Here is a 26,029-nt window from a genome sequence, read left to right on the forward strand (position 1 = left end):
TGTATTTACCGCTGCTAAATGTACTCATTACAGGGAAACTGCTGAGTACCTCATTTCTATTTCCTAGCATAATTTTCTAGTGAAATTGAAGTTAATGTGATAAAACTTTGTTCATGAGACATCTCCTTGCCTTCCTGCGCTGGTAATATTTCAATTTACTCTCCAGTTTTGACCATTTATGCCAGGAGGATAAAGGTTTCAAATGATGAAACAAGAACACTGGTAAAGATGCCACTAGGTGAAAGACTGTGGCATCAGTTTACCGCTTATTGGATGGCTGTAGGAAAACTTTTCATTGTAGTTCTTACTTTAGTAAACATGAAAGAAGCAAAACTCAAAACTCTGTTCAAGTGTTTAAACAGAATTCTATTTCTGTGCTGTGTCTTCTATTATTTCTGGATGTTTTTTCCCCTCTCCTCTCATCCCATCTCATCTCATTCTGCTGATGGACCCTTGCAGATCTGAATATATGAACCAGTCCTGCTGGCACATGCAGATGTAGTTTTAACACTCAAGCAATTATGTACATCAGAATTGTTCAGGAAACTGCGTTTAAACTACTTCCCAAGCCCTGTGGAGGCAGAGCAAAGCTGTACATAGCGGCTCTAAGTGCCCATCTTTTCTTAATTTCACAACATTAGGAGGTTAAAATTTTAAAGCTGGCAGATACTTGTAAGTTTGAATAGCATTCCTGAACACACACTCATAGAACACAGCATATTTCTCAATTTCTCTCTCTTTGAATTTTTCTTCAGAGCCTATCATGAAGTGGAAGACTTACTTAGCCTTTTCCCTTAGTGTAATGACTGCTTATTAACTTCTGATTGCTTATTACCTTCTGACCAGGACACCCATAAGACAAGTGTATTAACATGTGTGAGCCTGAGAGCTGGATGCGGAGGCATTGCTTCCACTATCAGGAAAGGAAAGGACTATGTTTGCAATACAGTATCTTTGTAGCTGGTACTTTTGTCTGATTTCCCTAAAAGCTTAAGCTGTATTTAGAGCTTGATAATTAAGTTGTTTATGAAAATGTCCTAGTTCTTTATTTAAAGTCTCTATCCACTATATTTGTCTTCGTCTAGTATTAATATTTTTACTAAACACATTAATGCTACCATCTGTTCTCGACATACACCATCTAAATAAAATTTATTATGAACACATTATATATTTTTAACAACTCAAAACAAACTTTGGTATTTCTTCTGTATAGCTCATTTTTCCAGCATGGTTTAAAACGCTGTAGTCATTGAACAGGGCTTTAAGGAACTGGAAAGAGGTCTCGCTATTCACAAAGTGAGTACAGTTAATTACTGTTGAGTATGAAATGAAGAACTGGCACTTTCTGAGTATGGCGGATAGTTTCTATTCTCATTCACTGAAATACGGAGCTGGAGCAGCCCAGATAAAATCTGGACCAGTTGAGGTACTTTGCATTTAAAATGCAGCTGGACTCTGAACATACTTGTCTCCTGATTAGTTGCAGAAACTTTAGTTCAACACCTAATCCTTTCCTCTCCTACAGAAAACCAGAGAAATTTTATAAAAGTGTTTTGGAACTGATGCTTTCCCATCAGACTAGGCAAAAATTTATTGCAGCTTAAAAAAGCTCTAGAAATAAAATATTGCACACAGAGGGACCTTCATCCTCTTTCTGTGAATTGCTGAGACAGTCGTATCTTCTTGCCTGTCCTTGAAACACAGTCCGCACCTCTTTTTCTGCTTCAGACTTCATGAAAAGGCTCTTTAGTCCTCAAGCAAATATACAATATTCTCCTTTGTAACGACAGCTATTTCCAGGGAATCTAATTCAAAGAGTTTTTCCTAACTCACAGATAAATTAATTTTAGTGATGCTTGACAGCAATTCTATTTTTCCAGTAAGAACAGTCTTACTGTAAATTGAGACTGGAGAATTGCATTATTCATTTGAAAGATGTTTCTAGAATGTCTTTAGGCTCTTCTGGTTAGTGGCAGTCTTACAGAGAAATAAAATGGTCTTGCTTTGCTGTAGATTTATCAGTACCAATATTTTCTGTGGGTTCTCTCCTTTCAGAATGCTTTGGTTTTCATAATCTTTTGTGTTAGAGAAATTGTACTTGTTTTTTGGGCTCTCAATGTGCGATTGATAAATTCAACACTGAGAAGATAATCCTTGGAGAAGGATGGAGTGCTGTTTGACCATTTATTACAATGAGTAAACTGAGTCAGAGAGACTCTAATTTTCCTAAAGCCACATAGCAACTTAGTGTTGTAATTAAGTCTGATTCAGCAGCACGTACTAATTGGTTTCCATGGTGCCTGAGGCCCAAGAAGCCAATAATTCAGCCATGTTCAGTACAGAAATGACAGCTGAGTCTAAGTCATGAGAAAATTCATGTGCCAGTGAGACTGAAAATGCCTTGCTACCATTTTAACATTTCTCTTTATTAAATCTTTTACGAGAACATTCAAAATAAGCCGTATAATTACAGTAGAAGTGATGGGACTGTTTTACATAGTGTTCAACTGTGACAAAAACCTTCAGAAAAATGGATGCTGTGGTTTCTGCTTTGCTTCTTGCTATGCTTAGTTGCAAAGCGTTTAACATTTGAGTGATACAGGGATGACGAGTTCACGTGATACAGAAGCAGTTGATATTAGTGAAGTGTCTATAAAACAGTCAGTTATTCGAGAGCACAGGAAAAGTATTTGTGATCTTGGAAATATAAAAAATGGCACGAGGATAACATGGAAAGCACCCAGGTTTCACAACACAGATGGACAAAGCAGGCAACGCTGGGAAGGATGGCAGCGGATTAGCGCTAATGCTGTGTGGATCGCATCCGTCAAGTGCTGCGCAACGCACGGTGCCAGAATAAAACCTGCGTGAGCTTCCCTCGGCACCTTCCCAGTTCTTCCCCAAGACATTTGGGGGCTGGGGATTTCAAATGGAGAAGGACAGGCTGTTTGGCAAGCGCGGGCTGGATGGAGCAGAGCTATGTGCCAGCTCTGGGGTCAGGTCTGCGCGCGCTGCCCGCGCTGCTGCGCTGGGGGAGTGAACTCGCAGTGTGCCTGGGGATGGCCAGGTCTTCCTGTTGGTCTTTGGAAGTGTTTCTCTTCTGATTCAACCAAGGACAAGGATGTCCCTGTTTCCATGTATTTGTGCAAATTTTAAAACGCAAAGGTACTTCACCTGTCTGTGGGGAATGCTGGGGACAGAGCCTCAAGAATCATAGAATCTTAGGATGTCCTGAATTGGAAGGGACTCATAAGGATCATTGAGTCCAACTCCACAATTCACACCATGTGTCTGAGGACGTTGTCCAGTCTCTTCTTGAACACTGTCAGGTTGGGGCCGTGACACCTCCCTGGGGAGCCTGTTCAGTGTCCAGCACCTCTGGGTGAAGAACCTTTTCCTCATGTCCCACTGACCCTCCCCTGGCACATCTTCTGCCGTTCCCCGGGTTCTGTCACTGTCACAGAGAAGAGCTCACCCTGCCCCTCCTGCTCCTGCTGAGGAACCTGCAGCCCATGAGCTCTGCCCTCAGTCTGCTCCAGGCTGAACAAACCCAGGGACTTTAGCCCTTCCTCCTTTGGTAGGAAGAGTAGAGAGATCTCTTGAACATCTTGTGGTTGCACAGATCCCTTGGATATTGAGGCTTTCAGGTATCTTTATTCCACCCTATTGTGAAAAGCAAGACCAAACTCTTTGATGTATTTGCCAATTTAACAAATAGCTTGTTCTAATCAACACAATGCTCAGAAAAATATGTCTGTGCCTTGACAAGCCAATTAAAGGTCAGCTGGTAGCAGCTGAGGTTGTTCAAGCTGGTGAAGTTCAGTTGGAACTAATGTGTATTTTAGGACAAACTTTAAGAAGGGAATTGGTTCAACGATGGTATCTCAAACAGGATTTGTTGTGTGCTGTACAGAAACTGAAACTCAACTCCCACAATAAAAATGAATTTTCCCCTTTAGGTTTGGACAATGTGCAGTAATGAGGAGGGTGTTCTGTTGCAGTGTTTAACTGAGCACTTGGTAAATGAGCACTGACTCTATGCGGTCTTGTGCTGTGTGTGGCCTTCTGCTTACCTCTGGTCATGATTAATTCTTTTCATTGTAGCTAATGTTAGACATTGAAGTGTGTTAGAGTAATGCTGAAACCAAATGTTTCCCTAAAACAGTCAAATGAAAGAGTTGACCAAAATCTTGAAACTGAAACGATACCAAGGTACCCACCAGTCCCACTGGTCAGAACAGTTGCCCTGCCCAAAGTCTCACTGAAGTGATGAATATATCTGACCATCAATAAAGAGCATCAGGTGATGTGTTGGGTCTGAACACCACAGACCTCCTGTAAATGGTGCCACGTGTAGGGCAAGAGAGCAAGAGACGTTGATTTAGATGACATGAGTCTTACTAACCTTGTTTCTTTTGAATTTTCCCAAATAGGGTCGAGACTGCAGTGTGCCCATTAATTCCTGCATTCAAAATCCATGTCAGAATGGAGGGACCTGCCACCTCACCGAGGCAAATAAAGATGGATTCAGGTAGTAACACAAAGTTCATTTAAAATGAGGTGATAAAATTAAATGTGTTTCTACTTTGCATTAATGAACTATAATGGTTACATTATAAAAGCTGCTGCATGTGACACTTCTGTTTGCCATACAAAAAAATTAATCTGGTTTCACTGGTGACATATTGTTTCCTCTGAAACAAGCCTCCTTATTTTCTCATAATGCAGTATAGTCTTAAGAACCATTTGGAGTGATCTCCCTGATCTGCATTGTGTTATCTGTATGTTAATTTGCCTTGGGGCATTTCAAACTCGCATATACCCTTTTTTGTATTTGTAAAATAAATGTCTGTTGCTTGACAACCAGATGCAAAATATTTTCATACTGAAGAATCATGTAGACAAACAGGCTTTAAAGAAACAATTAGAAAGCATGGAGGGATTGTCACATCCTGAGTGCTGTGCCTGCAAGACAATAACCTTTACAGCTGCACTTTATGGATTTCAGTTTTCCCATACGAGAAAGATGTAGCATAAGTGGGGTTACTCAAAGAGAAATCCAAATATATTCATGAGGTAACTGAGAGATTTGTGCTGCTACAGGCACTGCTTTACCACTAAGAAAATACAAGTTTGAGGCTTTGGTCACTTGTTGTCATTAAAGTTGCTGGATTGGTTTTGGCTTTTTAGTAAAGAGTTGCTCAGATTTTCATAGATTTGGTCCTTAGTATTTATCCTATTTCTTGCACAAAATATGTACAAAAGTACACCGTGCTGCTGTTCCAATTGCATATACGAAAGCCTCACGTCTAAAAGCTTTTCTGCATTACCAAGGCTGCTGCTTTGTCTTCTCCTGTGTCCAGGTTCCTATCAGTGACAGCTGGAGGGAGATACTGAATTTTGCAGGGTTTATCAGCGCTGTAAGCAGGGAGACAAACCAGTTCATTTTTTCAGTTTGATTGCAGTTCGGTTTCAGACTGTTCCAACGAAGTTAACTGTTTCTTAACCAAGTCAGCAAACTCATATCATCTTACGTCAGAAAATAGGTTGTTTTTTTTTCAAAACAGAAAGGGTCAGGTGAAACTTTGGGTGGCTGGCAGGACTTTGGGTGTCCTGTCCCCTACCAGTGGCAGGATGCACTTTATCTTTCCAGCAGAGCATTGCGGCTTCTTTTTGGCTCCCCAAATCCCTCCTGTGGGAACGAGGCACAGAAAAGTTTCCATTTTGCCCTGTGGGTGGGATGAGTGGGGAAGCAGCAAATGGAAATGAGGTGGCTCTGCAGATCACAGCACATGCAAATGGGCACGTTGCTTGGCAGGAGCCCCGAGATTTGGGTGAAATGCTACTCTACCCTTGTGATCTGCTAGACCTTTTGTTGATTCACATTTTAGCAGGTCCAGCAGTTTTTGGTGTAGAAGTTGAGGTTTGGTTTCTCCTTGAGAGAATAAAGGTCTGGTGGTCTTCAGTTCGGGTTCCCTTCTGGTCGCCCTCATGCAATACTATTTAGATAGATTTTTTCCAGCTTGTGCCAAAGCAAAATTGCGCCGTATTAGAATATCTGTTTTCTGTCACTCGGTACTCATTTCTCAAAAATACAGCTGATATTAAAAATGTGCTAGTAAAACGTTTTATAATATCCATAATACTGGAATGAAAGGCTTCAGCTTCTGTTTTACATCAGATTTTTCTTTAGCATTTTTCGTTTGTTCTGTGGTAGAAAGTAAAAAGTTTTGAATGATCTGAAATGAAAGCCACTTCTGAAATTTTTGAGTAAGTAGTTTTACAATTTCAGAGGCTTTGCTTCAGCTCCAAATGAATGTAGGTTTTGAGATCCTTTGCAAAACTACGGGGGTGGTTTCGTTGCTGAACAACATTTGAGGCTTTTTAGGGAAAATTTCTGCTTTTATAGTTATTTATGTAGTTTCAGTTGGTCTAATAAAAGACACATAAAACTGTATCTCGTCAAAATCTTGCTTCATAAAACTGAATGTTCCACTTATGCATTGCTCTGTTTTTTCTCCATGTTTTTAATTCGGTCGGTCCATAGCCCCAGCTGCTCTGGAGAACACGAGCGTGGGGCTTTTGCACGTCTTAGAGAAATGTGGTGTGGGGATGAAACAGTGAAGGGGAAGATCAAGAAACATTTTGAGAGTGAATTTGGTTGGTTTGGGGTCTTTTTGGTGGGAAATCTCCTCTCCATTGGATGGCAGCAGTCAGAGTTCTATGCATCAAGATGGGAAAACGTTGCCTTGGATTATATGCTGTGAGGAAGTGGATGTCAGAAACATTTTCATGAGAGGCCTCCTTGGTTTTTTCTGTTGTGTGGCCTGTAAAAGAAATTATATCTTCTGTATATTCTCTTCCCTGGGGAAATATATTCATACACAAGCTCTGCTGCCAAACTTGTCAAATCTTTACTCTTGTAAAAAGGAAACTTAAGCCAAAGCTCTTTCCCTATGAAATGCCAAGCAGTTTAACTCTCCAGTTTCTGCAGCCCTAGACAAGAAAATTACCTTTTAACTAATGCTGAGGTGGTGATGTTCCCCAGGCAAAGGCAGGAAATTCATAGTTATGGCTGAGATTCCAGCCCGACGCGCCCGCTGTGCCAGGTACCCGGGACACAGGCGGCAGCAGGGGACTGAGCCGCTCAGATTTGTGGTGATAGCAGGTCCTGGTGGGGCAGCCAAGGGCAAAGGTTCAGCTGGAGTTCTTCAGTCCTCCTTGGCATCTTTTATTCTTGCACTTTTTCAATTCGGAATAATTTTCACGTTCTTTTTTTTTTTTTCAGGTAACTTCTGTATGAAAGAATAGTTAAGTAGCGTTGTGTGGCTCAGGGGATTAAAATATGAAGTTCTTCCTCCCTTTGAATTACTCATTCTAATCTAAGATATGTCTCCTTTGACAAAAAGTTGCCAAAAAAGGTGCTTATTCAGACTGATAAAATAAGACGGTCAGTCAGACGTGTCCTGATCCTTTAGTATGCCTGGAAGTTGAGACTTTGACGAAGGAGGCAGAGCCGCCAGCTCAGCTTCAGTTTAGCCACAGGCAACCAGCTGATCTTTGATAACCTACTGTGCTGGGAAACAAAGTCTCTGGATTATTTTAACTTGTCTCCATATAAACCCCCACTCATTTTTCCAGAGCGTTTTCTTGAGCATTTTCCACAAACTTTAAGTTCTCTCATAAATGTAAAATCCTGGATCTCATTAACTCCCTAGTGTTAATTCTGCTTACTTCAAGGAAAAACGTTGCGTTTCCAGACTTACAGGCTGCTCCATTGGGATGTAGATGTATAAAGCTCCTTTACCAAGAAACTGTAATATTCCTGAAAGAATTTACGGTCTTTGTTTAAAAGTTGATTTTTTTTGAAACATGTTACACTATATCTATGCCTATGTTAATAAACAGATGCCAAACTGTTTCATTAGAGTTTGGGAAAAAAAAAAGTTGTTTAATATAGTAAACTTACAAAATGCTCAGTATACTTCAGCTCCAAAAGTTTACCCCCAAATGCTGTCATTAAGTTCTGTGTTCCCTTGCCCCTTCATGAGGATAATGATGATTTGGAGTTTCATTTAGTTCTTTCTTTTTAGGAAAGCACAACACTGACAGAAAATCCCTAACCTGAAGGAACAGGGAGTTTGGACATTTATGCAATCACTACAGCTTAAGAAAGAGTTCTTTCCTGCTCGACTGTATTGTTTCCAAGGTCCAAATGAAATGCCGTCTCACACCGCTTCAATGTTTAGTCAGTACAAACTTTTCATCGTTGTCTCTGGAATTAATTTTCTCTCTTGGTCAGATGGAACCCAAGTTCGATGACCTTCCAGTCACTCTGCAAACTTCATTTTTCTTCTAAGCTTTTTCTGGGAAAATACATACAAACAGTCCCAAGCAGCAACTCTTTCAACATATGGTTCGGTCTGGGTCCCAAACTGTGTGTTTTATCATTTAATTTCAGTCCTCATATTTGGCACATTTGAATGCAAATCAAAATAAAGAATGGTACGTAAGTAATAATGTAAAGACCCCCTATAATACATAGCCACCAGTAGCCAAATGTCATCAATTATGCTGACATTTCCTTCAGTATGGAATGTGTCCTAATACTGAGCAATTGTATGTTAACAATCCCACATGTATTGTTACTAATGGTAACTCTACTGAGTTGAACCATTACTGTGATAGTATTTAATAATGTCATTTTTAATTGCATACATCCAAGCTGTCCCAGTCCTTTTGTGGAAGGAAAATGGTGTTATATTCACATAAAAATAACCAACACAAAGCCACTCTTGTTGCTTTTCTTTAAATGGAGAGAAGAAAAAATGCGCTCTCAAACTGAGACCTTGGATGCCAAGTTGCAGCCTGGAGCATATTTTTATGGCTGAGTTATAAACCTCTGAAAATGGGGTTTTGTAATCAGAAAGGGAGACATGACGAATGTGCCACTGTATTTAATTAGATGTCTTTAACCCCCTCCCTGACACTTGCATCGCCACAAATGATGGTGTGCCAGCTCTTCTTTCCTGCCTGCCTCCTGCGATCCTCTGGATCACCGCGGAGTCAGCAAGAGAACATCTTTTATTAGCAATAATGAGCTTGAGACAGGAAAAGAAAATATTTCTTATTGATTTATTGTGTCTTAAATTGGATTTATTTGAGCAGTTTGGTTTTTGGTTATTCACGGTGAAGATTTTCTAACTCTCATGACCTGTGAGTGGTCCCTGCAGCACTGAATGACGATTACTCTTAGCATGGGGTCTGTGTGCCTATTCTGTACCCGTCTAGAAGATCTTACTTTTGTGGTGGCTCAACACACATTCCCTGCCCTTTTTTCTTTCTCCTTAGTATTCCCTTCATTTTTAAGGTTGCCCATGTCTTGAAAAGTCTAATTTGATCCTGAGGGTCCAACCTAGGACCTGCTTAAGGCGATGCAGAACTCTGTACTCTCCCTGCCTTGGGAGTCCCTGCACCCCGCTCAGTCTGGGACACACAGGAGCAAGAGTCACAGTGTCACCCTGAGAGCAGCCAACCCTTTCCTTCACAGATTCTGAACATCTTTTTCTCCAGGGCATTCCCCATCTCAACCCCATGACACCTACATACAACAGGGTGACTGCCCCATGTCCACTTCGTGCACCTGAGATGAAAAAAGTCCTCTGCAGCCATCTCTGCATTGGAAACTCTCCTGGTTTCAGGAATCAGTGGCTGGCAATTAGTGTGACTGCTCTGGTGCTTTCTGGGTTTCATTCTCATCAATCGCTAGTGCTTGTTCAATCCCTTTCTGTCACCAGTACTTGCATGGGAAAGGAACAGCTGAATGAATGCGTAGTTTGGACTAGAACTCAACACAGCTTCCCTTCCACACACATGCTTTCTGTGGCCAGTGAACAGCAATGCTGTTCAAACATTGCAAATATCGTTGCTGGCTTCTTAGGAGCCACTGAAATGACTGGAGCACTTAACACATGTTTTTAGACTCTCTTTTGAGAAACTGTGGCCTCCACTTCTTCATCACTTACAGTTAGTTTAAAATATAAAGGTTCTCTTAGCAACCATAACTTCTGGATCTAGAGAGAAAACTGAGATTTACAAAAAAAACTGAAGTCATTCTTCAACATCTTAGTTTCTTACAGTCCCTCTAGGGACCATATATCACAGTCTTGTGAGATAAAATATTTAGTGCAATTATTCTTCGATTATAAGATGTGTGTCCACATCCTGACAGAACCTTTCGTAGCTCTGCCATTGTTTGTTTGTGTTTTAGCTGAATTATCTAGACATCATCAGCTCTTCTACAAATAGGTGTTGGAAAAGCTGTAGAAGTACAGAAACGATACTGCACTTGCAAAAGCAATTGTTCCCAAACATTTCTTGTTTGGACAAGTGACAAAGGGGTAATGAGAAGAAAAGGTTCATGTCTGCAAACTCAAGTCAAGCTGTTGCTCCTTGAAGAGAGTGAGCTATCTAAAAGCTGTCAAGTCGCTCTATGAGTGTTTAGTCCTCGGTAGGCAAGTATCACTCGCAAAATCATGAACAGAGAAGCCAAGGATTTGAGTATCGTGATGCAACTGGACTTGCTTACTGCCCTGGAGTTGCTCACTTTAATTCAGGGCTGGGGTTATCCACAAAGAAGCACCACAGAGGCTGTCTCCTGCTGATGCTTTTATGTCTCATGTAAATAATTATGTGACCCCATGAACCATCAGACTGCATCCCTCACCAAACACATATGGTTAAACTGCGGTGAATTGGGCTCTAACAACTGGCTTTTTAATTTCAGTTTCATACCTCAAACCTCCTGCCCATTCAGATCCATGCTAACTTTCATTATTCCTTTTTTTCTTTCTCCAAAGCTGTTCTTGTGTCCTTGGATATGAGGGGGAAAGATGTGAAATAAACCCAGATGACTGCGAAGATAATGACTGCGAGAACAACTCTACATGTGTGGATGGGATCAACAACTATGTCTGTCTCTGCCCTCCTAACTACACAGGTAAGAAAGGGCCACAACCAAAGAAGAACAGGAATCCAGGAGGGTCTGAAGGCACATCTGCTTTTTCTGTGAGTGTATAATTAACCAAGAATCTAGTCCCATATTGAAGCCACCTGGATGCCTTACTGGAAAGAGATTAGTTCTACCAGTATTGCAAGACACATGCTCACAAACATGGCCGCTCTTCCGAGTCGAAATACTGATGCTTCATTGTAAAATACATTAAAATATAGTGAAGATTAAGGTGTAGGAGAAATTTTTACTTTTGCATGTACATTGTGTAAATGTTTTTCAGAAATATTCCCAGTACTGAGCTGAGTCTGATGTGCATCTGTTCTGAATCTTAGAAAATAAAAATAGTTCCTGTTTGAGTTATGGTAGGAAAACAGATTTTGGGGCATGGCTTTCACCTGAGATCTCAGAGGCCCGCGTTTATTAACTAAAATGTGCCTGACAACGTGCTGTTTGAATTCGTTATCTCTAGTTCACAAATGGAGAAGCAAAGGCTGTGTAAGAAACTGTCGGTGTCCTTGTAGTCTTCCCAGTGCACCCATGGGGAGCCCTGCATGGCAGATGTGCCATCACCTGCCAGGTCCACAGTGTCAAAAGTTAGTAACAGAGTTAGAAATGGAATGAATATCTCCAGCGCCCATCCTGCATTTCAGATAAATTCCTTCCTAAACCTTCAGCAGGAGCAGAAACCCTCCTAACTGGAATCTAAAAATGCTTTTTCTCAAGTCGTTAGTGGAGCGGCGTTGACTCATTCAAACTGGGTTAGCGCGGTGAGGAAACACCTGCGATAGTTCCTGCTTCCATCCTTTGAAATGGGTTTATTACCTTCCAGCATGCAGAAGTAATGAAGGGCTTCTTGTACACTGGAATATATTACATGTCAGGGGATTTAATGAGGATCAAGCTTGAGTGGCTGAGTAAGGCAGTAGGAAAGCTTCTAGAATTTCCAAACTCTTAAAATATTTTTGTGGCTGATACAAAGGAGGCCCATGTAAATCTTTAGCTGAGAAAAGCCTTATGACTTAAATGTACATTTATTGGTGTTATAAAATGATCTTTCTGCCAAAAACTGAAAAACTGCAGCTTAGCAGAGTAAAGAGTTCTGCTTATAGGATGTTGAGCCTGTTGTGCTTACTTGTGCACTATTTATGTGAGCTGTTCTTGGGTGGTTTCAAACAAAACTCTATAGAAGGAGGCAGAGTCTTTACATTTACAAGAGGAAATATATTTGCCCAGCCAAGAAAAGACATATTTAGTGAGGAATGGAATCCAGTATATACGCAGATACCCGTCCCTTTTCATGGACATATTGCAGTTTATTTTGGTTTTTTGCAGACAAAAATGGTAGGAAAGAACTAGGTTGGGACTCTTCAAATGGCAGTCTGGATAGAGGCCAGAGTGCTCCTATGATTACGATACTTCAGATTCAGTCTTGAAATATTTTTAATCAGCTTACAGGGGTTTTTTTGGTTTTGTTTTGTGTGTGTGTTGGGGTTTTTTAACCTGGATATTGCTGTGCTTACGCTTCTCAGCAGGAGCTTGTCAAGTACTAGACCCCAGTCTTGCAATGTGGGAGGCACACAATTGTATATACTACACAAGTATTTGCTATCACAATGCAGGCAATAGCTTTGACTATAGTTGAAACAAACTGTATTTTTGAAGAAGAGCAGGAAATACTTCTGGAAAACATAATACAAGTCATAAGTGCAAAAGGTTGCAAAAATAGGGGTGTTGCTTAAATTCAAAATCAATAGGGGGATATTTCATCAAACCCGATCAGTGACCTGGAAGGACTCAGCTGGGCCGGTGGATCCCTCACAGGTCCCCCTGGTGCTCTCTGAGCAGAAAGGCAGGGAACAGCCTAAAATGCCTGGAAGAACTGAAGCCACCAGCCAAACAAAAGTTGCATACAAGCCAAGCAAATCCGAGCCGTGGTTTTTGAGGGTCCTCTAAAAGCTGAGTCCAAACACAAGAAATTGGACAGCATCTGAAGTTGCCTGTTGGAATGAACAGCAGCTGAGGAGATGCCGTGGAGGCACGGAGGTGAGTCATGAAGAGGCACCTGGAAAGGATTTGTGTGCCTGGCTTGAAAAGAGAGGGCTCTGTTGGCCAAAGAGTTGGACTGAAATCTCCTGTGGCATCCGGGGCATCTCTGTGTATATTCTCTTTAAATAAACCTTTTTATACTGAAGCAATACCTGAAGCTACTATGGCAGTATCTATTAAAAAAGAAAAAGTGCAGATGGCTTTAATATCATGTTGAATGTACTAAGGATAGTGAACGCTAACATTTCAGGAGGAAAGTGGGTCACTGGAGGAATCAGGAATTGCTTATTCTGTGCTCAGAAATGTGCATTGAGCCACCTGCTTCCCTCTCAGGTTCTGACTATGCTGAACATGGTTTTAGCAAGCTGTGCGTGCTTCAGGGTTGCCAAGTGTATGGATTTTATCTATATTTGTTTGGACAAAGAGTGGATGACAGAGGATACTTTCCAGGGAAGCATTTTTCTGTGAAGTAGTCAGGGGTACAATGAGCTCTCAGTGTGGTACTTTGCCTAAGAGGGCAGTGATATCCATAGGCAGAGTAGTCTAGTAGGACAGAAAATGTACTTCATATCTCTTTGTGTTGGGCCCAAATATTATAGTTAGTTCAGAATTGTTCAGAATTCAAGGAGCAAGTTGAGAGATGAGAGAGAGGATTAGAGGTGAAACATAAAGAGGCAGTGAGGGATTGAGAATAGGTCCTGGAGATCTCAAGGAAAAATATCTGTTGTGGCTTAACAAAGAGTAGGCAGATAGATGAAGCTTTTCTCTTTGTTTTTCCACCTCCACAAATATTTGTATGGAGAACAGAAATTTCTTTAGAAGGTTCATTGACTGGCCTTTGGGGCTGAACAAATCCAGAATACACATTTTTATCAATGTAGTTCTACAAGAGTTGTTGCTTCTAGATACAAAACAGCTTTCTCAGCAGGTGCTGTAGTTAAAACACAAGTTGGTGCCCGAGTGCTCTGTGTTATGCTGGAGATGAGACTCGATGTTTCTGTACTGAGCATCTGTGGTGTTTTGAGCACCATTCATGCTGTTGGTTATAGATGCCCAGGTCCCTTCTTTTCCCGACCATGGAGGCAGGAAGGCTCTGGTAGCACTGCAAAGTAGGGATTCTGCATCCCACATCACTCCTGTGCTCTTGGATGCCATAAGACTGGTAACACTGCAGTGATATTACAGTAAACGCTACGTGTGTGAAATAAATGTATGTTGTAATACAAATAATAGTCTGGATACAGGGAGAAAGAAGATCCAAGAGCGTGCATGTATGTTGCTCTATAAGAAATATTTAGGGTTGCTCTTGGTTTAGTTGACTAATGGTTAAATCGTGGTAGTAAATCTTATGTTCCTAAATGAAATGCAAATTAAAAATGCATGTGTTGGAAATATTGACTATGGACAGAAGTGCAGTATCCAGAGATTGGGTTTTTTTAATACCTTAGTATTTTCCTGCTTTATCTTCTGCCTGTCTAGTTTTACTTGTTACAGCCTTTTAAGGAAAGAATATCCCAAATAATGATGCATAAATTTTGCTTTCATTGGTTGGAATAATAAGGCCAAAGATCTTTCTTCAATTAATAGCTTTTTGCAGTGTTTTCATTTCACGTTCTTGGACAGTCTTTCCCCCCACTCAAAGTAGATGAAAAATGGGCAATTAGTTAAGTGACTGCTGGGGGAAGGAATTTCCCACACTCCAGCCCCATCTCACTTTCATTTAAAGAAAAAAATACCTACACTCACAAACCACTTTCCTAGTTCCTTTCCATCTAACAACTTTAAAACAATGTGCAAATACAAATGGATTCTATGAAATCCCCTCTGCTCTGCCCTGGTGAGACCACACCTGGAATCTTGTGTCCAGCTGTGGCCCCTCAGTTCCAGCAGGACAGGGAACTGCTGCAGAGAGTCCAGCGCAGCCACCAAGATGCTGCAGGGAGTGGAGCATCTCCCGTGTGAGGAAAGGCTGAGGGAGCTGGGGATCTGGAGCTGGACAAGAGGACACTGAGGGGGGACTCATTCATGGGGATCAATATGGAAAGGGGCAGTGTCAGGAGGATGGAGCCAGGCTCTTCTGGTGACAACCAGTGATAGGACAAGGGGCAATGGGTACAAACTGGAACACAGGAGGTTCCACTTAAAGATGAGAACAAACTTCTTCTCAGCAAGGGTGTCAGAGCCTGGCCCAGGCTGCCCAGGGGGGTTGTGGAGTCTCCTTCTGTGCAGACATTCCAACCCGCCTGGACACCTTCCTGTGTAACCTCATCTGGGTGTTCCTGCTCCATGGGGGGATTGCACTGGATGAGCTTTCCAGGGCCCTTCCAATCCCTGACATTCTGGGATTCTGTGAAATAAGTGAATGTAAGTTAAAGAAGACAAAATGGAGAGGGGAGGGTAGGCCATTCACTACTGTCGTAGACCTCCTTGAGAGCCATCACTGTGTGCTTATATTTCCAGATCCAAATACAGGATTTCATACCTCCAAAAAGAGATCCCCTCCTCAGTCTCACTGTCGTTCTCCTTTGAAGAGGTGTCCAAACATGTAAAAAAGACAAAATCGGCTGTACAAAGTGTGTGCTGTGGTTTTATGCTTCAAACTATGTACTATGGTTTTATGCTTTCAACTTGCTAGTTTATTTAGTTTTGTTTGTTTGCTCTGACTTTTCCTTCTTCCTATCTATTCAGTTTTGGCCAGAAGCAGAAATGTGTAGCACTTACACAAAACATCAGGAAATACTTCAGGTTTTGCCAAGGATGCTAAAAAGCCTCAGCAAATAGCTACACCTCTTTGTTCTGAAACCTAAACAAAGAAAATTAGTGGCTTCTACTACTGAAAATAGGTCTTTTCTAAAAGACAAGGCATCCCATGATGGGGAGCAAGTGTTTTAAAATAGCTTGTTTCCCTGGGAAAAAGCTGCAAGCAGTTTGTAACACAGCACAAAAAAAATATTGCTCAAAAAAACAAAAAGCTAGAAACTATTTCTGGTTTTATGTATTTGGAAGAGAAGGCTAAGACGTATTTTACCTTAGGGGACCTTGTGGTGTCCTGTGGTAGATGGTATCTGAGATTTTTGCAGTTAAGCTACTTTTAGACAGCACACTATTCACTGTTAGTGATTATGGCCCCTTTTCCTGGCGTAGCTGATTGCGGCAATGGTGCGTGGCCAAAGCCAAGCACTTAGTCACGCTAAACAGCTCTGGAAGAAAGATGCCGTGTGGCTGACACCGTGTGCTGGAGCTCCCCAGCACTACCCATCGCCAGGCTGGTTTGCGCCAGTCCCCAAGACAGGCACCGGTGGCAGCTGAATGAAAATACAGTGCGTCATGGCACTCTAGGTTGGTTTTTTGCCCCTTGCGAATTTTTAACTACGTGTTTGACATAGGAACGGGGAGGGTTTAGGTGATGTGGTTCAGCCTTGCGGTTCCACAAGGACAGGGGCCGCCTCGTAAACACTGAAAGCTTTATCAAGTATTTAACATCAGCCTCTTTTTAAATTTTGGAACTTCAGCCACAATTTCCTCAAGACAAACAGAGAAAATTGTGGTCAAAGTTTGATGTATTTTCTTCCTTTTATTTGAAGGATTTCTGCCTTACATGGAAGTTTCTCAGTTTTAGTTACTTGACAAACGTGAAGTGTATTTGCTTTTTGCGCAGAAAATGAAAAGGCACCCACATTTCCCACTTGCATAAGTATGAATGAGAAGTGCTGGAAGAGCTGGGAGTTTTTAGCTTTGTTCAAGAGCTTAAGCCCATTTCCAGCCCTGTTTTATTGAGAACCCACATGTCGTTGCTATCAGATTGGACTCTCTTATCTCATTGTACTGGGGCTGAAGAAGGAGGCTGGCAGTGCTGCAGCCTGTCTGTGGTCTCCATGTGGGTGTCCTGTCATGCTGGAGCTCTCTGCTCCAGGATTTCCTCTGGCCCGTTTGTAAAATGCAATGTGTCATATTTTGGGAACCAGATATACCGGAGATCTTCTCTTGTGTTCATCAGGACCACAGCGTATCTCTTGAGGAAATGAAATCTCAGCTATTACTGTCTTAAAGGATGGGTGGAGTGAGTATCATCCTCAGATGGGATTCATGATTCATTAAATCCGCTCTGTGAAGAAACACATCAGAGGATTAGAAGTTCACCACCAGCCCATTAGTTAGCTGCTTACTGGCATGCTGGTGGTGCACACTGCATAGTTATTGTAATAAAGCTGGGAGGAGCCGAGTCCAGCTATGGACACCCAATGTATTCGGCATGCAGACACTGCAGGGATGGCCACATTAGAACTGCCAGCAGGAAATGAGTACATCTTTTTGTGTATAAAGAATTCTTCAGAGACCTCTATTGGTTCAAAGACCGTGTTGTGTTTATGTGGCAAGGTTTGGTAGCAGGGGGGAGGGGGACTGTATTGGTGGGGTTTATGAGAAAAGATCAAGCGCTGCTCCTCTGTCAGACCTGCCACTGCCCAAAGCTGAGCCCAGCAACAACACTGATGAAAAACGTGAGAGAAGCAACAATGCAAATGCCAAGGTCCATGAAGAAGAGGAAGAGGGAAGAGGTACTCCAGGTGCTGGAACAGCAACTGCTCTGGAGAAAACCGCAGTGAAGGAGGCTGTCCCCCTGCAGCCAGTGAAGGACCATGCAGAGCAGATGTCCACGGTGGAGCTGGTGGACAGACTCAGAAAGAAGGAGCCCATGGAGGAACAGATATTTTGACAGGAACTGTGTCCCTTCAGTCTGTTCCTGAAGAGCTGTATCCCATGGAAATGACCCATGCTGGAGCAGTCCTTGAAGAACTGCAGCCTGTGGGAAGGACCCACGTTGGAGAAGTTCATAAGGGTTGTATCCCATGGGTGGGAGCCCACAGGGGAACAGCATGAGGAGGAAGGAGTGGCAGAGACAAAGCCCTGTGAACAAACACAGCCCCCATTCCCCATCCCCCAGTCAGTGTCAATGTCTTGTCTGCCAGCCCTGAGAGGATATCTCAGATGTGGCTGGATGCACTACGTTGTCTGAATAACTGGATTAAGCCCCAATAGATTCTAGACAAATCACATAATTGGAATACATCTGTATGAAACAATAGAGCTCAAAATGCTAGGGGTCCAGCAAAATGAGGATCTGTTCAGACACAGTGGTTCTGAGGGATGGTGAAGGATATTGCCACCTTCTAAGAGCACTGGAAATTGTCTAGTTTAATGTTTCACCCACTGTGGTGTTGTGGCACTTGTGACATTGAACATGATTTTTCATACTTTGGCGATGAGTAGAACTGGAACATATTCCTTGTTCAAGATTCAGAAATACTGCAAGGATCATTATTGCTCTACCTAGATCTTGTTGTTTTATCAGTTATCCCTTTGTTTTACCCCAAGATTAGAGATAATTGCTCCTTAATTCTGAAAAACAAGCCACTTTAGGAACCTCAATGTGGAGTCTAACTTCAGGTTCCCACTTAATAAGCCAAAACCTGATATGACGAGCTTTTAAAGTGTGAGCATGGAATAAAAAGCATCAAGTACCTTTTAGTTCTTTAGTTCTACTAAGTATTGTGGGCAGTGATTGTCAAGCAAGAGCCAACTTCATTAATAATCCAGACAGAGAATTCTGCTGCAGTGCATTTCAGGTAATTTCTGTTATATTTTGATATCTAAGATGGCAGCCGAGTGCATTTCCTACTGAAGGTTTTTCACAGTTTCCCTCTTCTTCATTGCAAGTTGAAACAGTTTGGAAGTTAAAAAAATCCTTCTTTTTTTTCTAAGAAGAGCTTCAAATCTTTGTCATCAAACATCAACAGCATTCCTAAGTGAATTATTTGCTTGGAGGAACACGCTATGCCTGTTCCACCCAACCATTTTTAGGTTCTGTGTTCTCCTGAAATGTCCGGTTGGCACTGACTTCTTTATAATAGCTGAGAAGAGGGAAGGGGAAAACAAAATGCAAAAACCATTTCTTCCGATACAAGTTATTAGATACAAACTGAGTAATCTCTTGTGAGAAAAACAGTACAGTATTTTTTATTAGCAGTAAAGAGTTCCAGTCTGACTTACCTGGCAAAGTTCAGAAAATTGCAACATACTATTTAACCACTCAAATATATATCTGCTCCCTGTGCAGCCTGTAAAAGTTTACTCTGTGGATAAAAGCCAGGCTTTCTTCATCATTTCTTCATTGTAAGCACTTTCCTTTTCTCAAGTAATATTGTGAAATTCTTGACAGCGTTTTTTTCTTATAGTCTTCCAGGCCCTTCAAAAGCTTCTCTCACGTTAAGGATGAGAATATTTCCTGTGTTGCTTTATGAATTATTTAATGAATACTCAGAATGGGAGCACAAACTATCATCCAACAGACGTGTGAAACAAAAGAACAACCATCTAACTCATTGGTTGCAAATCGGTGGTCTAGATTGTCTTTTCAGAACTGCAGTTTTACTTACAGCTAAGTAAAATACTGTTACTGCATCCAATCTCTCCTTTACCGATTAAGGAGAAATAGTGTAACTTGGATCCTGGTTTTAAAAGTCTAATGTGGCATGAAATATGTAGCTCTCATGACAGCACAGAAGGGAAAAAAGAAAGATTATTATTAAACTGTGTGTAAAAGTCGTATTTATTGCTCTATTGTTGTTTTGGCTTCATTCTGAGACGTGCAGAAGGCTACAGAAGAGCCGGAACGTGTTTCTTGGCAGCTCTTCCTAAGCAGGGAGCCCTGCGAAAGGTGAATGCGGAAAGCCCCATGAAATTCATGATTTTGCTGAAAAATTAAGAGCAGGAAAATGTCGCGTGAGACAAAAAGTGTTTTGTTGTGTTGTTTTTGAAAAGCACCAAGCAACGCTGGTGAAGGGGACAAGGGCAGTATTTGCATGGGGGCAAAAGATGTATTGTTTGGGGATTTTTTTTTTTCTCTCTGTTTATTGTTTTTAAATGCATGAGACAGCAGCAATGGGAGGTCCACCTGTTAGTGTTCCACCTGTCAGTGCAGCTTGGTTCTAATCTATAAGTTTCATTTTTTGTGGTATGTCAGAATGCTTTTTCAAAACAAGCACTGATTACCAAGACATTTGCAATGCATTGCTCACACAGCTCAGGATGTGCCTGTCTTTATAGAGGTGCCTTCTTTGTATCATGTCTCAGTTCTACAGATCACAGAATATTATTGACCCTAATACCTCTGGCTACTGTGAAAAGTCAAATCTCATGGCATAAGTGATTTTCCTCCTGTAAATCTGACATAGTCATAACGTGTTCTGCAGTGGGGTGCATTGCGTGTTGATCTGTTCTCTTTGGCTTTGATGGAAGAGAGTAAGCGCACCGTGATGAAACAAGAAACATTATTTGGGATTTAAAAAATTGCTTGACCGATTAGAAAAGAAATACAGGTGTCACTTTCCTGTCTTTATATAAGCATTTCAGAAACCCTCGTGTACCCAAACTGGAGCTCTGATTTGACAACACATAGGAGAGAGGAAAATAGGGAGGTTGGATTATTTTCTACATTTGGGAAAGCATTACATGGAACATTTCTGTTGGTTTAGAATAATCAAGTATCTTCCACAAAGATAATCAGTGCTGCTGGAAGTTGGCCTAAGATTAATGTCCGGTTTGCTTTTTGGTTCACATAGCTATCCAGTGAGAAATTTGGACAAGACCTTTAATTGCTGCACAATGAAGCAGCTCTGTGTCACTCCAAAAAAAAAGGGAGGATCAGATTCTTCCTCTGATACCAACATTAAAGCGGCCAATGAACATTGCACTCTCAGATCTGAGGGCAGATTTTTTGGCCCAAATATTTTCTGAGTGAATAAAACATGAGAAAGTCTTCGTGCAACTGGTGCCTTGGGTTTTGCTTTTCAGAAAGTGTTTTATTTCCCTGGCATGCTTTCTGCAGCATCTAGTGAACATTGGTGGAGCCTGCACTAATGGATCAAGAAGAATTTTCTCCCCGAGATCAGGCAGCTCTGGTTGCAAGGCATTCCCCAGCGAGCTCCCTAATGAGTGATAGATGGGAAAAATAACAGGAAGGGTCCTTAAACGTTCCAAGTTTTGCGTTAAAAATGATAAAGTTTTTTGGATGCTATGTTTGGTACCTAGCCTAGAATTCTCCTACATTTTGATAGTGGTGCCTTCAGAATGACACAGTGAATCATAATATTTGACATTTGGGGAGATTTTTACTGGATCTCTAGGCACTTGTCAAGACTGTTGAGAAGAATACTTTAAGAAGAATTATGATTTCCTTTGAGAATTTATGAAACTTTTTTTTTTTTTTAAAGCCTGTTTCCTTCTCTTCAAAGCAACCAAAAAAAAACAATTCAAAAGTATGTATTGACCATTTTTAGTGAAAGAATAGTTGAAGGCATCTATCCACACTGCATTCAGTTATTGAATGGTCTTCCAAAAATATTTCCAGCTCTAGATCATTGAGTTCTTTTAATGTCACCAGCCATTTTTGGTTTGGTGTTTATTTTCACATCAGATTCATAGCACACAAGGGACACAAGGAACACCAAGATGATGAACTGGCGGTTGTCCAGGCATCGCAGCAAGTTCTGACCTGCTCATGTTCCTGTCTGCCCGTGGGCCAGGGGAGTCCATTTCCTAGTTAGTATTTGGGAGGGCTGGTGGGCCGTGGATTTGGGGATTGCTTAGTAAGCAGACATATCTCCAGTTCTGCCACCTCAAAAATGTGTTAATAGCTGTCCCAAATGACAGCTGCGTTCATATTTGTAAGACCTGAGTGTCTCTAGTTGATTTGGAGGCATAACAGTACAATGGCAAACATCAAGCCCAGCAGATGATCTGTTTCCGTGGTTCCTGTGGATTTGCAGCATTCCGGTTCATTGGCATGTCCCCCTTCCTGAGCTGGACGCATTTGTTGCATTTGCCCAAGATTTGTCCAGGGCTGTAAAAAGACTTTTAAAAGTATTTAGTAGTGGTGGCTTCCTGGGATCCCTTGGCTCCAGAGGGAGTTGGTTGTGTTACAGCCGATGCTATGAATAATCAACTGTCCACTGCAGGTTGCCATGCCAGACTTCTCCGACATTGCCAAACCCAACCCACCAAAAGTCGTGAGGGTGTGTGTGGCACACGAATACAGGGTTTGTTGGTGGTACCCTCTCCTGTGCCTCCAGGGCTTGCATTCTTGCTCCACTTGGTGGCTTATGCTTGACAGCTCTCAAAAGCAGACCTATGAGATGTCCCATGTTTGAAACAAAGCAAAAACAAACAAAACTAATTTTTGCAAATATGTATTTTACTTCCATTCTAATATGAAGAGTCAAATAAAGAGCTATGTAGTTTGTAGTGTAGGGAGGCTGGAGATGTTGGAGAAATTACCAGAAGGAGTGAGCTGGGGGTGTTAACAACTAAAACCGTACCTGTCACCACCACAGGCATCCTCAGAATTGTGCTCTCAGTCATCCCTGCCAGATCACAAGACTGATAAAAGATGAATGATTCTGATTTGCGTTTTCCATCTGAATGTTGACCTTCATGGTTTGCTTGGCTTGGTGTTTCTCTGTAGCCACTCGAGTGAGGATTTTTCAAAATGGAGTTTCTCCCAAGACAGGTGGAGTTTCATGAAAATACTGCTAAAACATTGCCAGCCCACCAGTGCCTCCCACATTATCTTTTTTCCAATGCTATCCACATGGCTTGTTGCTCATGTAATGGTATGTATCATGTCCAGGCACACAAGATATGCGTAACCTTGAAACCTGGCAGATGTTGTCTTCTGATATAGCTGCATAGGGGACTTGGGGACTGGAGCTTTTGGGGGTTTCCATGTTGAGAGTACCTGACCTTTGCTTTTCCTGCAAGGCTTTGGGAGGTGTGGGGTAGGTTTCTGTTGGTTTCTTGGGAAGGCAAAGTTTTCTGTGGTCTTTGGCTGGATCTCAAATCCTGGGGTACTAAAGTGTGACCTAATAATTTAGGACTCAGAGAAGGGTGGTATTTAAATAAACTATCTGTTTTTGAACATTCTGTAACTATTAATTATTAAAATTCATACAAATCCAGGGAGGCGCATGGCATGTAACACACCATACCTAGAAACAGCTGAGCTGAGCTTACATGTGATGTGTTTTTTCTCTCAAAAGACATCATCTCCTGTGAGCGCAATAGAGCTAGTACTTTTCTTATAAATAGTGAATGTTTTATAATTGCATGCAGTCCTAAAGCTGGTTCCTATTATTGAGAGTCGCAGAGGTTTTGGGGGGAGGGTTTGTGGGTTGTTGCTCTTTTCCAGAATGATGTCAAATCAGCTTCTTTGGCAGAGTATTAACTACGGCTAAAATATATTTCAGTGTGAAAATGTTATGGTCTAATGAGCAGCTTCACTTTTATGTCACTTGCTTGCTTTGATATAAGAGGTTCTGGGTCAGGAACTGCCCATTTGATCCTTAGTCTGTCTCCAAGTGGAGTTTATATGTCAGTACTTTTTATACCAGCCTTTTAAATTCATGTGATAGAAACAGTACAGTCACTGTAGGTCAAAGGAGCCCATTTTAATGAAGTCTCACGCGCCCTCACAAGCAATGTTGTCACCTCCTTCTGAACTACTGAGCTGTCTCCATTTAGGGAGATTCAGCATTCCCAAACATCATGCTTAAAGCTGGTTCAGAATTGTCCAAGTTGTGTTAAAGCTTTACTGCTTTTCTTTTGCCTCAGGTGAACTGTGTGATGAGGTGATTAACCACTGTGTTCCTGATCTCAATCCGTGCCAACATGAGTCCAAATGTCTTCCCCTTGACAAAGGAATCAGGTAAGCGTGGGTGTATATTGGTCTCCACACGTGGGGCGGATCCATCCATTGGCCTGACTAGAGCTGAATTTACAGTGAGTTTGGGGTAAAAATCTTCAAAATTAATGCAAATAGTAGAAAACTATATCTATGCTTTAGACCATGTCACATTTTAATTTTAATGCAACTGTACATACTTTTCTAGCTTTCTGCAGTTTACTTGAAAATAACGGAGGTACCTCAAGAGCAGAGAAATTGTTCTGGAATAGAGCATGGCAAAAGGAGTACTTCTGGAACAGTTCCTGAAAAATATCCCACCTCAGAAACTAAGGACAGTTTCCTGATGTCCACAGGCACAGAGTTGGTCTCCATGATCCTTGTGGGTCTCTTCCAACTCGGGACTTTCCTTGTGTTCCTTAGGGCAGTCTTCAATTCAAGCAGCACAACAGGAGCCTTAACAGATGTAACTCAGCTCTCCTGAGTCGGTTGACACTGACAGCTTCACAGGGGCAAAGGAAAGCCTCATGTTCCAATTGGCAGTAAAACATCTGGAGATTTGAGGGTCGGGGTGTTTTGAGCACTTAGTAGCAGTGCTCATCACTTGTAGGGAGATGGAATTTCAGAGCAATGTAGCAAATACAGTCAGTCAATTGAAAAGCCAGGCTCTGTGGAAAGCTCATCAAGAAAAGATCTTTGAATTAAAGATGTAAGATAGGAGGGCGAATTCAAGAGAGTTCAGTGCAATCTGAGCTGCTTTCTACACTCTCTCCTAAGGCTGTTTTCAGTGCTGCGATGCGATGCCGGGGCTGATCGGTTCCCTCGTGGGAAGGAGGGCTGGGGTTTGGGTGAGGGACACCCTTGCCCATCACTCCCAGCATGTCCCTGGTCTGCCTGGTAACTTGCACTTGGGGTCAGATTGTGTCCTGTGAGGCAACCAGCATGTCAGAGTAGTGTAAACTAATACGCAGAGCACTTCAGGGTAGTTAAAAGGAAGCAAACCAAAATTTTAGAGATGCTGCCTATCTCAAGGGCAGCTGATTCTGCGCTGGACAGTCAGTCTGTACAACTCAAGCCTTTCTTTTGGTTGAAAACCTCCAGACAGAAATCTTTGCAACTCTTCAGGAAGGTGAACTATTAGATGATTAGGACAGTTCCTGAAATTATGCACAGGGCTGGATAAGGAGGTGTGAACTGGTACAAAAATAGTCCCTGATGCTCTTTCCAGCTTTCATTCCTAGTTAATCCATCACTCAGCTAATCCAGTAGCTACATCATGTTATGAGGCAAAGGTTTGTAACTCAAATTACCTTATGTTGCTAGATGTAAGAAGGGATGGAGCCAGCTGTGGTCCTGAATGGTTTTACCCTTGCTGGGAGCATTTTCATATGTGCCAGCCAAATAATTGGAGTAAATGAGACACTTTTTCTTGCTTGCTTGCTAGAAAAGTGTTCTTCACAGTGGGGCTGTGTAACCCTTGAGGGCAGCCTAAATAACTACTTGTAAGTATTTTCTGCTACTGTTTGTTGTGTTGTTCTTCCCACTATTCATAGACTATTACACAAAAATCCATCATTTCTTTACTTTTTCTGTCCCATTTTGCTTTCTAGCAGGCCAGACTTGAGAGGTGAAGAAGTCTGCCCAGCCTCGAACATAGATTTGTCCAAGCATTGTTTTTTCTTTCATACTTCAGCTGCACTAAACCATTCAGAAATGGGCCGAGAGCCCTCGGCAGCTTTTGCAGTGATGTGTGGTTGCTGCTGGGCCTCACTGGAAGCTGCCACCTCTGGTGCTGCGCTGCTGCTGGTCCCTCGAGCAGGTTGAACCCCTGGCCTGTGACTGCCACACACTTATCACATAACGGTGCAGAGCAATGCCACGTGCAGAATGAGTCAGGCTCGTGCACCAGCCATCTGCTCTGCCTACAGAGACGGGGAGTATTAATGGCAGGGTTCAGGCTTGTTCCTGAGCTGAGCATCCCCTTGTTGGGCTTGTGCCCTGAGCACATGAGGAGGACACACCGGTGAAGAACATCATAGCAGCAAGGACACCAGTCAGTCTGTCTGTCCTGCCTTCAGCTCTAGCTGGTCTGCAACTCTCTAGAGGGAGGAAAAGATGACAAAGACAGGAAAAAAAATAGGAAGCCAAGTTATTTATTGATATGGGGAGCGAAATTCCATTCTGGCCGTGCAGTAGAAGCCATTATTCACGGCTTTAATACAATAGACACT

At 42.0% G+C, this 26,029-nt stretch overlaps 1 protein-coding gene across 1 annotated transcript in view; it reads left to right on the top strand.

The window, feature by feature from the left end:
- The window catches only part of SLIT3 (slit guidance ligand 3), a gene marked incomplete at both ends in the record, with an annotated part of 483,041 nt that overhangs the window by 422,194 nt on the left and 34,818 nt on the right, over positions 1-26,029 (top strand). The window contains 3 exons of the mRNA XM_080353334.1: positions 4,437-4,534; positions 10,863-11,002; positions 23,729-23,822. Of these exons, the coding sequence (XP_080209460.1) occupies positions 4,437-4,534; positions 10,863-11,002; positions 23,729-23,822 (332 nt within the window). The remainder of the gene's footprint in view (positions 1-4,436; positions 4,535-10,862; positions 11,003-23,728; positions 23,823-26,029) is intronic.

This window comes from Nesoenas mayeri (genome assembly GCF_963082525.1).
Source record: "Nesoenas mayeri genome assembly, chromosome: 14".
Taxonomy (NCBI): Eukaryota; Metazoa; Chordata; class Aves; order Columbiformes; family Columbidae; genus Nesoenas; species Nesoenas mayeri.